The sequence below is a fragment of the Candoia aspera genome, chromosome 5 (genome assembly GCF_035149785.1).
Source record: "Candoia aspera isolate rCanAsp1 chromosome 5, rCanAsp1.hap2, whole genome shotgun sequence".
In the NCBI taxonomy this organism is placed as follows: domain Eukaryota; kingdom Metazoa; phylum Chordata; class Lepidosauria; order Squamata; family Boidae; genus Candoia; species Candoia aspera.
In genome coordinates, this window is record NC_086157.1 from 108,881,260 (window position 1) to 108,896,959 (window position 15,700).

The 15,700-nt window shown below is 43.7% G+C and overlaps 1 protein-coding gene across 1 annotated transcript in view; it reads left to right on the plus strand.

Moving 5' to 3' along the window:
- The window catches only part of LOC134498587 (protocadherin Fat 3-like), an 86,617-nt gene that overhangs the window by 58,603 nt on the left and 12,314 nt on the right, over positions 1-15,700 (plus strand). Inside the window, exons 10-11 of the mRNA XM_063304744.1 lie at positions 9,222-9,418; positions 11,573-11,726. Coding sequence (XP_063160814.1) covers positions 9,222-9,418; positions 11,573-11,726 — 351 coding nt within the window. The remainder of the gene's footprint in view (positions 1-9,221; positions 9,419-11,572; positions 11,727-15,700) is intronic.

Consider the following 15,700-nt stretch of genomic DNA (forward strand, 5'->3'; position numbering starts at 1 on the left):
TTGCACACCCTTGTGTAACTCCTGGTTTGGAAGACCTGTGTGCGAATGCCTGCTCAGCCCAGATATCACAGTGTGACCTTGAATAAATAAATTCTCCCAGGGTTTCGACCAAGAGTTTTTCCTACAACACTTGGGAAAGTTGGGTGTTGATCGTTCAACCTTCTGCCTTCAAACTGGAAGTCTGTGATGAACTTCTGGTTTGTCTGTCTCAAGGTTAGCAACCTTTCGATGGCTGGGGGTTGGACAAAATATTTCGGGGGCAATGATGTAGAGTTGGGGGCATATCACACATTTCAAACATGTGAGGCAAGTCAAAACTTTTGTTCAGACATTTTCTTGCTTTTTTTTTTAACCTGCATTAAAGCCTCTGTTATTTTTATGTATTTTCCTTCTCCCCATCAGTAAATACCTTGGCAATTTTGGTTGGTCATTAGATTCAGCAGGACACTTGGAGCTCCGTGGGCTTCAGAATAGTAGTTTGGACACCAGAGGCATCCCAAAGCCTTAGGTTGCCTCCCTCTCTCCACTAAGCACAATATAATCTCCTTCATCAGCAGTTCCTAAAAGTCAAGCAGTTTTCCTATCTCTTACTACCTAAAATTCCTTGTCCCTTTTTAAACCTGGAGATGCCAGGCATCTCTGCCAGTTCTATGTTTTATGTTCAGCCAAGTTCTTCTTAAACCAGATACCGTGGTGGTTTAAGTGGTGGTTTAACCACCCAGCCTGTCTGCTGAAGTTTGTTTGAAAAAAGGATGATGGGCTATTATTAGGTCCCCTGAGAATTAATTGGCCTTTGCCAGTCACACTGAATTAATAAAAAGGGGAAGGAGAAGATGACAGGTGCCATTCAGCAATCTCTTTTCCAGTGGCACAGGATTGTCCTTTAGCTGGCCATTGAAGCAAATGGGGTAGATTCACTTCCATGGCAGGGAAGAAGATAAATAGGAATTGTCCAAGGTGTATTTCTTGTTAATCCCAAGATGTTGTTTCCAAACACAGGAGTGATTGTGCACCCAAAGCAAAGAATAATAAAGGCTGTGTCATACAGCTTTCCAAGATGGGTGGAAGCATTGCTATCCCACTGAAACATCTGCTTGCCCTCATTAAACAGAGGCCGATCCATGCCAAGCTTGAGTCATGTGGTGCATTTAGATGAAAACCACAGCAGCAGACCTCAGGACATTTTTACTAGAGAATAGTAAGGCTGCCCTCATTTACTCTCAGTTGTGATTTTAAAAAGTGCATAAACTCCATGCATATTCTTAGCAAATTCACAATGTATAGGACATAATAAACATCCGTGTACCCTTCTGAGAACAAACTGGCTGATCAACTCTTGAAAATAAACAATGCATGGTGTGGTGGGGCTTCTCAGCAATCCAGATACCTGGAGCAATCAGAAGTCATATAGAGTCTAGCGGGATTTTGCTTCCGAGTGAACTTACAGAGGATTCGAGGCCAAATCTAATTTAAACAGATTGTGAGGAGGGGTAGCAAATTCCAAGCTCCGACCCCTCTCATTGTTATTTCAAATTTTATGTTGTGTTACAGTCGCTAAAGCTGGTTAGATAGGGATTTCCGAACAGTGCATGTTCAAGGGAATTGAACACTGCCTTCTCCAAGGGAATTGATTCATTCAGGTCTTTTGTTTGTTTGTTTTTTCCCCAAAGGAGAACTTTATTCAGTGTGAAAGTAAAATCTTTTCAGGCTTCTAATGTTCTCTCTCTACTGTTCTTGCTGTCATTTGCACATGATGAACAATTGATTTTAAGCTTAGATGGAAAGACAGTCATGGAACTGCCAGCAAAAAAATGGGGAAACGTGCTGTCTGGTGTGGCCAGTTTCCTTTTGAAAAAACAGGGCCGTAATCTTGGGCTCATCCCAAAGGTATATTTTTGTTCTGCTGATGTGACCCTGGCACATGCAAATTGCACAGAATTAAGGGTATCTTTTATGGGAAGGAAGCGCATTATCCAGAGACCTCACAGCATGTGTCTGTAGTGTCTGCTGAACAGATCTGCATTTACAAGCAGAGACAAGCAGGGGACTTAACCCTTTTCTTGCCATTTAGAATCTGAGGCTTAGCTTGATGTGGGACTCACCTCCTTTCCATGCTACTTTTCAACCCACTAAGACCAACTTAAGAAAAGATGCCTTATTTTCTGGTAGCAGGAAGGGAGAACATTCTTTGCAACTCTATATGGCCTTTTTGCCTGGAAAAGGATAATCTCTCACTGATTACCATACCTCTTTCTACAGGGTTCAGGGTTTTTTTTTATATTTCCCCTTTCAGGAGAAATAGAGAATACTGGCAAAAAAAGACATGGGCAAACATGTCTGGGCTGAAGGATGCATGTGATCTTAAGTACCAAGCCAAGGGTTGTTTTCAGAAAGTGGCTGTAATCAGGGAAATAATGGGTAGGGCCAGAATCGGAAAGACAGGATATAAATTGATGTTGATGCATGAAATATGATAATAAATAACATATCCGGTAGTAGCCAGTCAGAGGCTTCCAAGAGCTTGAAAAGGGCATGTTTAGCACATCCATCTGGATGTCCTTAGCTTTCCCCTTGCTGTTCCTGTGAAACCCATAGCTCAGTTTCTCTGTGTGAAGATATGAAGTCTGTTCTTCTGTCCCTCCTTCAAAAGTACTGTGGATCCTTCATCTCAGAGGCTCCAACATGAGCACTTTAGCCCAGCCTTTCTCAACCTTTCGACCCTGGAGAAACCCTTGAAATATTTCTCAGGCCTTGGGGAACCCCTGCACATTCAGGCTCAAACAGAAGCCAGAAGTTACAAAATTATTATATTCGTTTCATGGGTAGGCCTGTATACATTCACAGTGTTCTTAAATGAAAAATAAAGAATGAAACTTACCTCTTTAATGTGAAGTGGCCTGAATTTGAAATAATTTTTTAAATAAGTCATGATCTCCCAGGGAACCCCTAGTGACCTCTCGGAGAACTCTAGGGTGCCACAGAACCCTGGTTGAGAAACCCTGCTTTAGCCAAAGGTTAACCCAGGTTTCCCAAACCAGGTTATCCCATGGTGGAAACACCAAATTAGTCATTCACTTCCTTGAATATATTTATCAAATTTATCAAATTTTGTCACCGTCTATCTCCCCCAAAAGAGGAACTCTATATATTTAGAATTATTAGGATAATTATATTAGGATAATTCTAAATATACTGTATGTCAGCTCTTTGAGGTAGGCATGGTCATGAAAGAGGAACAGCTGGATTTCAGGAATGTTCTTTATTGCTTTCAGAGTATTATAACTGAATCTTGAAAGCCCATCAGAGTTCCTCTCTACTACGACTTATACCTAACAAAATCAAGGCAGAGTTGTCTTGAGTTCCTCTTTCACAGGACTTAATAATCTTGTTGCACCTCTTCCTTTAACGGTCCTGGCTTCCCCTCCCCATTCTCAGAGGAAGACCAACATTCTTTCCCAAAATAATCTCTTCTTGAATTGTATTGTAATGTTAAATCACCATTTCTAAATGAATTGCTTTGTTGGGTTGACCCATTTCAGTTATTTTGTTTGGCGATGCATCCTGTTGGACTATTGTATATAGTTGGGCTAGTTAGAGGTTTTTAAATTACCCCTCAAGGCTTCATTTGTTGATTTGTTCTATTTTGGAGATGACAGAAGAGGACCATTCTTCAATATATTAGGGAGCAGTCATAATGTTTTTACATTGAATTTATTATTATTATTATTATTATTATTATTATTATTATTATTAGTGACTGGACCTATTTTTTTAAATAAGGTCTTCATCCAGGTGTGGCCCTTGGTTTGAAAAAAAAAATTATACTGTGCATGGCATTTGCATGACATGTAGAAAGGACACAGAAAATTGAGTTGTTCACATAGCCATACCTGTATCTTTGATCATAGGAACATAATATCATGTCAAGTCCCATATTAGTCCAGCAGTTTGTTTCTTGCAATGGTCAACCAGATGTCTTTGGGCATGCTTACCCACAGAAGGAGACATACTCCTCTTCCATAGTTGTTCCCTTGCAACTGGCATGTGGAGATAGGTTTCCCCCAACCAGAGGTAACACTGAGTCTTTGAGATTAGCAGCCCTTGACAGACGTGTCCTCCGTGAATTTATCAAAGTTAGGTGTAAGAGGATAGACGCCAAGAGGCAGAGAAGGAAGATGCCTGAGAACCATTTATTGTGTGCCTTAGTTCATTTTGCATCCCAGGTCCTTTAGCACAGAAGGCACAGAAAATATTCTGGGATCTGAAACATATTGAGCTGCACAAGAAATGCTTCTTAATCAGTTTAAGGATAACCTTTCCCATTTGTGCAATATCAGAGACAGATCCTCCAACGTGCCATCCTGCAGTTGTGTATCCCCAAACTAGTGTACTTAACAACTCTGCCAGTTGGGAAATTCTGGGAATTGCTGTTCCAATCCATTTGAAGGCCCAAGATTTGGCATGTTTTGGAAGAACACTGTTGGCAAAAGCGCACCTGCAGTCACGGAAAGGTGACCAAAAGATACAGCCTCATTCCTTCTAGCATATTCCCCATGAAGTTACACACCCATTTAGCATTGGTTGGAAGTGGGGCCTCTATTTGTCTCCCTTTTAAAACTGGGATTCACAGCGACAAATAATGTTATCAGTTTGAAGTTGAATAGCTTCACATGGTTTACTTAAGGCCTGTCTGATATGAGCCTGGCAAACAAGTCTCTTGAATAAATTAAGACAGTAGAGCAAGCATTTATATTTTGTCAAGCTTTATATATACATAGCAGTCTGTTGCTGATGTTCATCCTTGGTCTGTCAACTTTAATGCAGCAGTATCAGATGTCACCAAGCTGCAGTTGCTTTAGAAAAAGCTGACCAGGGTGAAAGCTAAGATGTGTTTAGCCCAGAAAATGGGCCCATTGCTTTCATATTAGTTATTAAGATATAAATTCTAGAAAATAATTGCATGGGCATACCACTACATTGATTTCCTAAATTGTTCAGAAACCATACATTATTTAAAACTCCTGCATTTTGAGGATTTTTAAACTATGATTTTTCTACTGGCCAAACACTGGGATCAGAGCCCGCCCCACAATGAGCACATTGTGTAAGCTACCACATTCCACTGGGATCAATTTGTGTGTTTGGTTTTTCATTGCCAAAGCCATTCTGTCATTTTGAGGCTCAAAGGGCTGTTCTGTAAATACAATCGTGCATGAACCATTTACTTAACAAAGTCTGAGTTGAGTAAGTGGACCACTGAATTAAAGGGGGGGGGGGATAATTAATGAGAATGGTGCTTAGTGCCCTCTGAACACTCTATTAAATTTACCTCTAAGGAAAGGCAGTGGCTATGTACAAAATGTGGAAAATCCATCTCAAGCGAGAAATATAAAATCATACAACTGCCTACTGTACTCTTGGGAGAGCTTATATGGGGCGGGGGGAATGTGTTCATTCTTTTCAGCATTTCATTAGAAGTTTCCCATTCTCTTCTGCCTCTGTGTGTGTGTGTGTGTGTGTCTGTGTGTGTATTCATTCCCTGTTTTAGCAGGTGTTCCTAAAATCCATGGAATCCTTAATGCTAATGAATCAATAAATCAGCATGTTCCCATCACTGGGATTAATAACGGGTCAGATTCCTGCAAGATGGAAGTGCCTTCTCTATTACACATTCATAGCCTCCATTCACCATGAGATGTTTGACCAGCTCAAAACTTAATACTGTTGTAAATTCTGTTTATGATCCATCCATTCTCCAAAGCATTCCTATAATAATGTAACCTTCCTCATTCTCTCTCTCCCATTTTGATCCTTTGAACAACTGTCTCACTTTGCTCACAAAGCTTACTTAGTTTGGTTTCTGAATCAACCCAATTTCTGGGTTGGAACACCCTGAACTATAAACTAACCAATGGGTAGGTTTGGCACAATGTGCTAAGCCACAAAGAAGCCAAACAAGGTTAAAAATAACCATGTTTAGTGTGTACTGTGTGTGCAGTTGCTGAGTCCTTCACAGATCTGGCAAATATAGTATATGGAACAGCTTAGGCTGCGAAACCATGATGGTTCTAAAGGGCACCCCATTGGTTAATTTCATGTCTGAACATAGATTCAAACCTGGGTCTTCCCAGTTGACATTTATTTATTGAATATTATATATGAGGTTATTGCATATTACATATTTCCCTACATATTCAAGATATTTGAGACATTGGTTCTTATTGCCATAGCATTTCCTTGCACCCAGGTATCACACATATGAATCCTTTGCCTATGCAATGCTTCACATCATTAAAACCCTCCATGAAGGGAAAGTCCCCAAATGTATGATGCACAGATGATCACCAGAGGTAGAAATGATCACCATAATGGCAAGGGGAAAAAAATCAGCATGCTGTTAATCTATGATCTGTAGGAACTCACAGAAAGTTTCACAGCAGACATTCAGGACTGTAGTTAACTTGACTTTTTAAACTTTCTGTGTGTGGTTTACTCCTGTGTTTTGAAGAGTTTATTTTTCTTGGGGATCTGCACACTCCTTTTATGTAGCCGAACATGTCTAACTTTTGTAAGATGCACTATTTGGTGTGGGGTATTATTCAAACTTGAAGTAAACAAGAATGAGAGATTTGAGAGGGAAAAATGCAGATCCTGTGAGCTTTAAAGCCTTTGATAAAGTTGGGCTTTTTTTTAAAGTAACGCTTGGATGTTGTAATGTAAGCAGAATGTAAGAAGAAAATTGCCAGTAGATTTTTTTTTAAAGGAAAATGTATTAACATTTGCAGTCAAGATTCTTGTATTTTAAAAAAATGCACAGAAAAATGAAATAATTAGAATGTGTTTAAGACACCAGTACTGCTTCATATGTTAGCAGAAAAGTTAATTAATCATTAGAGAACTAGATTTGCAATCAGGCATAAATAGGACTGGGAGAAACAAAAGGCCTGAGTCACAGATTCCCATGCACGGACATAACACACACTTCTTTTAACCTTAAGATATTTAAACCATGTTGCACAAACAGATGATTACTTGGAACAATATTTCCCAAACCAATACACTCCAGAGGTGTTGGGCCAGTTACGCCCAGAACTAGTTAACACGGGCAATGTTGAATTCTGCTTATTATTTACATTACGGCAAGTAAAAGATGCTGCCGTCATTGGGGTTGGTGGTCCAGATCAAAGGTTGACCAAGCTCCCTGAGAGATGCCTATGGGAAACTCAAACCAGAATATCTCCATTGAAGACGGTTACTGTATGTTGCAGACAGAAAAATGTAACTTTTAACACCAAGTCATAAATAAATACTGGAAATATTAATGAATATGGATCAGGATCATTCTTTTCTATTTATTCCTTGTATACCTCAGTGTTGAAATGGTCCTATTTTCCCTGCAGAAGATGATGATAAGACAAGCATTCTGACTTGATTTTGTCGCCGTGCAATTTAATGATGTGGAAAAGTAATATCACTGTGTTCAGAGTCATGCTTCTAGTGTAATAGCAAGCTGATTAGCTTCATCCCTTCTCTTCCTTGCTGGCTTTTTCCTCTTGTATAAATTTACTCTAATTGCCAGCCTTATCTTGAAGCTCCTCTTTAAACGACCTCTTGTTAGGTCTACTTAAGGATCATGTGTCTCTGCGTGTTTGGCAGGCTCTGGAAATCTGCACTCACACACAACCAAACAAGAATTGTAATGAATACAGAAACAACACCGGCAGTGTGAAAAAAAAGCTTCCATTAACAGGATCTGCTGCACTGCCTTGATTGCATAATCAACAGCTAATGAAATTGTCCTGGTAACCAGAGTGAGGGGGTTGTAACACATCCCCTCAAGACTGAAGTGGAAGAGAATTGTGCCACTGTAACGTGGGGCCTATTGATTGTTCACTGTTTGAATCTGATTACGCTTAAGAGGAGCAAAACAAGGATATCGTCTCCAAACTTGGCTCAGATGATTGTTATTTCCATAGAAAGTTGCCATTTGCATTCAGTGTGGGAAATACAAGCATCTCAACATGTTGTCAAGATGAGTGCAGGAGGATGTGGACTATAGTTAGCTAAATTGTTCTCAGCAGGCTAGAATAAGGTTGTCAGTCTGCCATGTTGTATTTTCTGACCGAAGAAACGTTCTTTAAAATTGGCTAGGAGCTTGAGAAGCATCAGGAGGATAGCTTGCAAAAGAGAACAAGCCTCCTGTTTTAGTAGTTGTATCAAAGATAGGATTTCAGCTCTGGTCTATCTTTAGAGGGCAATGTCTGAATGATGAAAAATATATAGAGAAGGAAATCTAGAAAATAGAACTGTTCACTTGCAGAAAGGAATATTGAAGACGGAAGCCATTTCGCATCATTCAATTATGGCATAGTGTTGACATAACTCATGATCCAGAGTTTGGAAGATCCTACAGAATCTCACACCATGTGTTTCACCATCTTTATTCTTTCTTCTCATACATGAATTCCTTTCTCCTACTTTCTGTTACCTGTGAGTCATCTTAACTGAAATTACAGTGACACCACGTTTGCAAGAATGAGCTTCAGTGGATCGTGGTTAGTTCATGCACATATATAAATGATAGCTAGCTCTGCTATCATATGGTAGTCATAGCTCTATAAAGAAAACCCATGCATGAGAGGGAGGTAGGGGAGAAAGAAGAAGCACTGAAGCTTAGCAGAGAAGTTCCTATTGAGTCCCTAGCACACCAAATTTGCTAATCATGTTTAGGTAGTACCGCATGACATCTTCTCTGATCTTACAGAAAAGAATAAAATATAAGACAAGACAAAAGTCCTAGGGCTACTTTTACAAGTGAAGATGGGAAATATCTGGGCCATGCTTGAACAAGTATCTAGATTAGACCTTGTTTTAAATACGACAGTTCTTAAAAGCATTTGGATTCTTTTTTTCAGATCAAATTTTGAATTACCAGCTGCCTTCCCACCAGCCCTTCCTTTTCCCAAAATACCTTTTTACTTCTCTTCCTATTCCTTTACCTTTTGACACTGCAACAGTAGTGTTTGGTGGGGGCTTTTCCTCTGTACTTCCTGTCTGTTCCCTGTTATACTTCCTATGAATCCATGACAGATCACAAAGCTAACAAGGATCCGTTTTAGTTCTTTTGCTTAAGCAGAGGGCATTCTGAGGAACCTTTAGGATTTAGTTCTTTATAGGACTTCTTAATATCCATCCTGCAGCAATTTGTTTTTCCCCCACAGGAGGAAACCCCAAAGGGAAGTTTGCTCTTGGCCTGGTTCAGAATGAATGGAAGGTGTATGTCAAGAAACCTCTAGATCGAGAAGAACAGGATGTCTACCTGCTGAACATTACAGCCACTGATGGGCTGTTTGTAACACAGAGTGCAGTGGAAGTGATTGTCACAGATGTTAATGACAACAGCCCTGTCTGTGATCAGGTTAGTTGGCAGCTTTTTTAATTGATGGACATTAAGATAGGTCAGACAGACAGACATATAGAATGATAAAACTGAAGAATTGTGTTGGAGGTATTGTGTGTCATGTTTCCAATGACAACCCATCAGAAGATGGCCAGTGCAGTCTAGAAATGGATGAGGGATGGGACACCAGTGATGAGCAGTGCTTTTGAGCCATAGCAATTGCTCTGTACAGTACATGGCATGGGAAAGATAAGCAGTGAGATGGCAATGAAGAATGAAGGCTGACATTCCATACAGAAGAGAGATGAGGATCAAAGTAAACTCTGAAGGTAGATTTATTGAGCTGTCAAAGCTTTGTGGTAAGTTCACCTTTCCCTAAGGCAAGATTAGTGTTGGGAGAGGTTTAGTTAATCAGGATTGCAGAAGGGCTCAAAAGAGTCTCAGCAAAAGGGATGTGGCTTTTTAGCCCATCCACCTTTCCACTGACACATTCAAAGCCATCCCTGAAACTACTAAGGGCCAAAATTGTTACATGCTTACCACACTGCAAAACTGTCACAACCCATGAACCATCACAAACCAGTCTTCCCTTATTTGATGACTTCCCAAAGTGCTGACCTGCAATTTTTGTCATTCCCAGCCATTCCCTTCCCACTCTTGTACCAATAATAATAACAATAACAATAATAATAATAATTTATATGCCGCCCGACTCCCAGTGAGTCTGGGCAGTTTACAAATTGTTAAAAATGAGAAAGCAACACACACAAAAAGAACAAAGATGGCAGAGATAACAAACCCAGATAGGAACAAAGAAAAGGGGGCATCAATCTTCCTTGCCAAAGGTCTCAGGGCCCTTTGAAATACCAGCAGTGTGGGGGCTATTTGAATTGGGGGGGGTCATTCCAGGGGGCAGCCATTGCTACAGAGAGTGCACAATTCCAGGGTCCTGATAGACAGCATTGATTAAGGGACCCGGAGTGTGCCAACTCTGCCAGATTGGATTGGCCAGGCAGATATTATGGGAGACAGGCAATCCCTCAAGTAACCAGGGCTTATGTCATATAGGGCTTCATAGGTAACAACCAGTACCTTGAACACACCTGGAAGCAAACTGGCAACCAGTGCAGCTTGCAGAGATGTTACATGGCCTACTGAAGCATGTTCATCATAGCCTGCACTGCTGCATTCTGAAATTGAAGTCGAAGCTTCTGGTGGTCTTCAGGGACAGCCCCATGTAGAGCACATTGCAAGAGTCAAGCCATGAGATGACCAGGGCATGAGTGACTGGCTGAAGGAAAGGGTGATCTGACTGATCTAGGAAAGGGTGCAGCTGGCATACCAGATGAAGCTGTGCAAAGGCCTTCCTAGCCACAGCTGCCACCTGCTCATCAAGCAGGAGCTGCGAGACCAAGAAGACCACTAAATTGTGCACCATCCTTGAATGGGGAAGTGCCACCTCATCCAAGGTCACGGGTGGAATATCCCCATTTGGACAGTCCAAACACTTACAACCACTTGGTCTTGGTAGGACTGAGTAAACTTGCCAGCCTCCAGGCACTGGGACAGAACCTCAACAGCCGCATATGGCTGGCCCAGAGTTGAAAGAGGTAATTGGATATCATCATCATACTGATGATACCAAACCCCCAATTGGTGGATGACCTCTACTACTACTGGTGTCAAAAGCAGTGAAGTGCCATCCCCTTAACTTAGCTTTGACCCATCCTGTCCTGCTTTATCTCTCACCCCTTTATATCCAGATCAATGGTCTCATCTTCAAATCAAAAGTACTAAATGTATGAAAGGAGGAGACCAATCTTGTACACCATCCCTACGCTCTTTAAATTACATGGAAGGTGTGAATAGGCGTCTTTGTTCATACCGTTGTCTCCATCCATGTTTTTCCATATGATTGAATCTTTCCATTTGAGAATGCTGAGCTTATGACCATGCAGCTTGCCTATGTTGGATGCCCAGTCTTATTTTCTGCTGAATATGCAAACCTTGGAAATGAGGTGAGTGAGATCTTCTCACTCCATGCATTCAATTTTCCAGGATTTGAAGAAGGAAATAGACCTCCCATGTTATTTATTCTTTCATAGGTGTTATTTATTTTTAATAATGAAATGTTATTATCAGTGTGATTCACCATTCTTTTTTGGTCTTAAGGTTACATATATGGCAATATTTCCTGAGGACATTCCTCCAAACAAAATCATCCTTAAAATGGGTGCACAAGACGTAGACATTGGATCCAATGGTGAAATTCGCTATTCTTTATATGGCTCCGGAAACAGCAAGTTTCTTTTGGACTCCGAAAGTGGTAAGATGATGATGATGGTGGTGGTGATGATGATGATGATGATGGTGGTGGTGGTGGTGGTGGTGATGGTGAAAAAGAAGAAGAAGAGTTTTTACACAGATAATTTCTCTGTTTATTTATTGTGGAAATTAAAGCTACTGAGGGAGCCTGCTGATGTCTCTCCCTCAGTCCCAAGGTGCCTCCTTCACATTGCTGCCAAAATATGCTGGCTGCTTCCAACATTTTACTTCCCTTGACCAAATTGCAGATTGCCTAGTAGTTCTAAAAACAGAGCTTATGGAGAAGACCAGCATTTGTCCCGCTTAAGTTGCATCTTTCGCTTCCCTTCCCTGTTTGAAGTGTCTCTCTCTCTGTTTGGTGCTGAGAATATTTTGTATTTCTTTCTCCAGTTCAGGGTTTCTCAACCGTGGCAACTTGAAGATGTGTGGACTTCAACTCCCAGAAATCACCAGCCAGCACACTAGCTGGGGAATCCTTGGAGTTGAAGTCCACACATCTTCAAGTTGCCAAGGTTGAGAAACACTGAACTAGTTAGTGGTGGGCAGAACATCCAGGCAGGCAGCACCTTAACCAATAAATGAGACTGTGGTAATTGTTGCTCACCTGCTTGCTGGTGTGATTGGCCACAGGTATGACTAACCACTATTTATTTATTTATCTATCTATCTATCTATCTATCTATCTATTTATCTAATTTATCCCCGCTCATCTCCTCCCGTCAGAGGCCTCTGGGCAGTTTACAACAAATGATTAAAACCATCAGAATAATAAAATACAATAAAAATACTATAAATAAAAATAAAGAATAAAAATCCAAGCGATGAAAGATCTAAAACAGTCCAAGTGTGGGAGGAGTGGTCTATAACAACCATCCCCATGGAGATCTATTCCCCTCTCCACCTCAAGCGAGGCAGCAGAACCAGGTCTTCAGACTCCACCAAAAGGCCAGGAGCGATGGGGCCAATCTCACCTCCGGGGGCAGCATGTTCCACAGGGCGGGAACTACTGCGGATAAGGCCCATTGCCTGGACCCCGCCAGATGAAATTCTCTTATAGACGGGGTCTGCAGCATGCCCTCTCTGTACGATCGGGTGGGATGGGTTGATGTAATGGGGAAGAGGCGGTCCCTCAGGTAACCTGGTCCCATGCCATGTAGGTCTTTAAAGGTAATAACCAACACCTTGAATTGGACCCGGAAGCAAACTGGTACCCAATGCAGCTTGCGCAGCAGTGGTGTTTCATGTGCCCTTCTGGGGGCACCAAAAACAGCTCGCGCAGCTGCATTCTGGACCAGCTGAAGCTTCCAGATACTTTTCAAGGGTAGCCCCATGTAAAGCACATTGCAATAGTCTATCTGAGAGATAACAAGGGCATGAGTGACTGTTTGAAGGGCCTCCTGGACCAGGAAGGGGCGTAACTGGTGCACAGCACGTAGCTGCATAAAGGCTCTCCTGGCCACGGCTGCCACCTGCTCTTCAAGCAGGAGCCGTGAGTCCAGGAGGACCCCCAAGTTACACACCGGGTCTGTCTAGGGCAGTGCAATCCCATCCAGAACCAAAGATGTTAATGTCCCGGATACAGAAGAACCATTAACCCACAGCCACTCGGTCTTACCAGGGTTCAGTTGAACCCTGTTGTTCCCCATCCAGGCCCCCACAGCCCCCAGACACTCAGAGAGGGAGGTCACGGCATCACTTATTTCACCCGGGATGGAGATATACAATTGAGTATCATCAGCATACTGATGATACCTCATCCCGTGGTGACGGATGATCTCACCCAGCGGTTTCATGTAGATGTTAAAAAGGAGAGGGGAGAGTACTGATCCCTGTGGCACTCCACAAAGAAGGGGCCACAGGGCCGATCTCTCCTCCCCTATCAACACCAACTGGGATCGGTCCTGGAGGAAGGAGTGAACCAGCGTAAGACTATGCTACCCACCCCCAACTCCCTGAGCCGCCCCAAAAGGATACCATGGTCGATGGTATCGAAAGCCGCTGAGAGATCAAGGAGAGCAAGGATGGATGCACTGCGTCCATCCCGCTCCCGCCAGAGATCATCCATAAGTGCGACCAATGCCGTTTCCATCCCATAACCGGGCCTGAAACCTGACTGAAAAGGGTCTAGATAATCCGTTTCCTCCAGGACCCTCTGGAGCTGCAAAGCCACCACTTTCTCAACCACCTTCCCCAAAAAGGGGAGGTGGGAGACTGGACGAAAATTGTCCAGAACAGTAGGGTCCAGCGATGGCTTCTTGAGGAGGGGGTGTACCAATGCCTCTTTAAAGGCCGCCGTAAACACCCCCTCTCCCAAGGATGTATTAACCATCGCATGGACCTAACCACATGTGACCTCCCGGCCTGCTTTTACTAGGCAGGAGGGACACGGGTCTAGATGGCATGTGGTGGCATTTACTGTCCGTAGGATCCTGTCCACTTTCTCAGGTCCAACAGGATCAAACTGCTCCCAGATAACTGGGTAAGCCTGCTCCCCTGGTATCTCTCCAGACCATGCCTCACGCCTGGAGTCCAACTTGGAGCGGATTCGAGCGATTTTGTCCTGCAGATACTCAGCAAATTCCTCTGCACGGCCCTGTAGGTGGGTCGCTGAACCCACCTTCCCCAAAAGGGATCGAGTGATCTTAAACAGGGCCATCGGGCAGCATTCTGCAGATGCAATAAGAGCGGAGAAATATTGACGTTTCGCCGCTTTTATCGCCACAAGGTAGGCCTTAATGGCGGCTTTTACCTGTGTTCGGTCGAATTCAGTCTTCGTCTTCCTCCAGCGGTGCTCTAGGCGTCTCTTAACCCTCTTCAGCACCCTCAGCTCCTCCGTAAACCACGGGGAGTGCCGGGTTCGATGAGACAAGAGAGGCTGCACAGGCGCAATCCTGTCCAAGGCCCCGGCCGCCTCCCTATTCCAGGCTGCAGCTAGGGCCTCCGCTGGACCGTGCAGCAGATCACTGGGTATAACCCCCAGCTCCCTCTGAAACCCTACCGGGTCCATCAGTCGCCGGGGGTGGACCAATCAAATGGGTCCTACCTCCCTGCAGAGGGGGGTGGCATAAGAGAATCTCAGGGCCACCAGGGTATGGTCTGTCCATGACAATGGGGACAGATCTATCTCTCCCCTCAGATCACATTGCCACTGCTCTGACAAGAAAACCAAGTCTGGGGTGTGACCATTGTCTCGAGCTGGGTCCCGAATTATCTGGAACAGGCCCATGGCTGCCATGGTAGCCATGAACTCCCGAGCTGCCTCTGAGGCACACCCCAGGGATGGCAGATTGAAGTCCCCCAGAACCAGAAGCCTGGGGAACTCCACCACCAGCCCCAAGACGGCCTCAAGCAGCTCAGGCAGGGAGGTTGCCATGCAGCAGGGAGGTTGGTATAGCAGCAACAATCCCAACTGTTCTCGGGAACCCAACTTGAAGAACAGGGTCTCACAACCAGCCACTTGTGGAGCAGGGCCCCTGAAGGCCACAAGAGGCTCTTGGATGACAACAGCCACCCCTCCTCCCCTGCCCTGGGATCTCGGCTGGTGCCATACCATAAACCCAGCTGGGCACATTTCTGAAAGGGGCACCTCCCCTTCCGCGCCCAGCCAGGTCTCAGTAATACATGTCAGGTCTGCCCCCTCCTCAGTGATCAAGTCACATATGAGGGGGGCCTTGTTATTAACTGACCTGGCATTAAGAAGCAGCAGCCAGAAACCAGGGCCCCTATCAATCTGCTGACCAGGGCCTGGGTCTGAGCGCAGAGGGCCAGAACACGCCACCAGTAACAAACACCGGGGGCGTCTTCCCCAAAGATGGCCCGCCCTCCGGGTCCCACCATAACGTTCCCTACCCGTCACCACCTCAATAATGAGCCCCGCCATGTTGCCCCCAGTGACTCCTCATCCATTATCCCCCACTCCGGGACCTTGGGAGTCTCTGGCTCTAAGTAGGGCTCCCTCCTTCCATTCATACAACC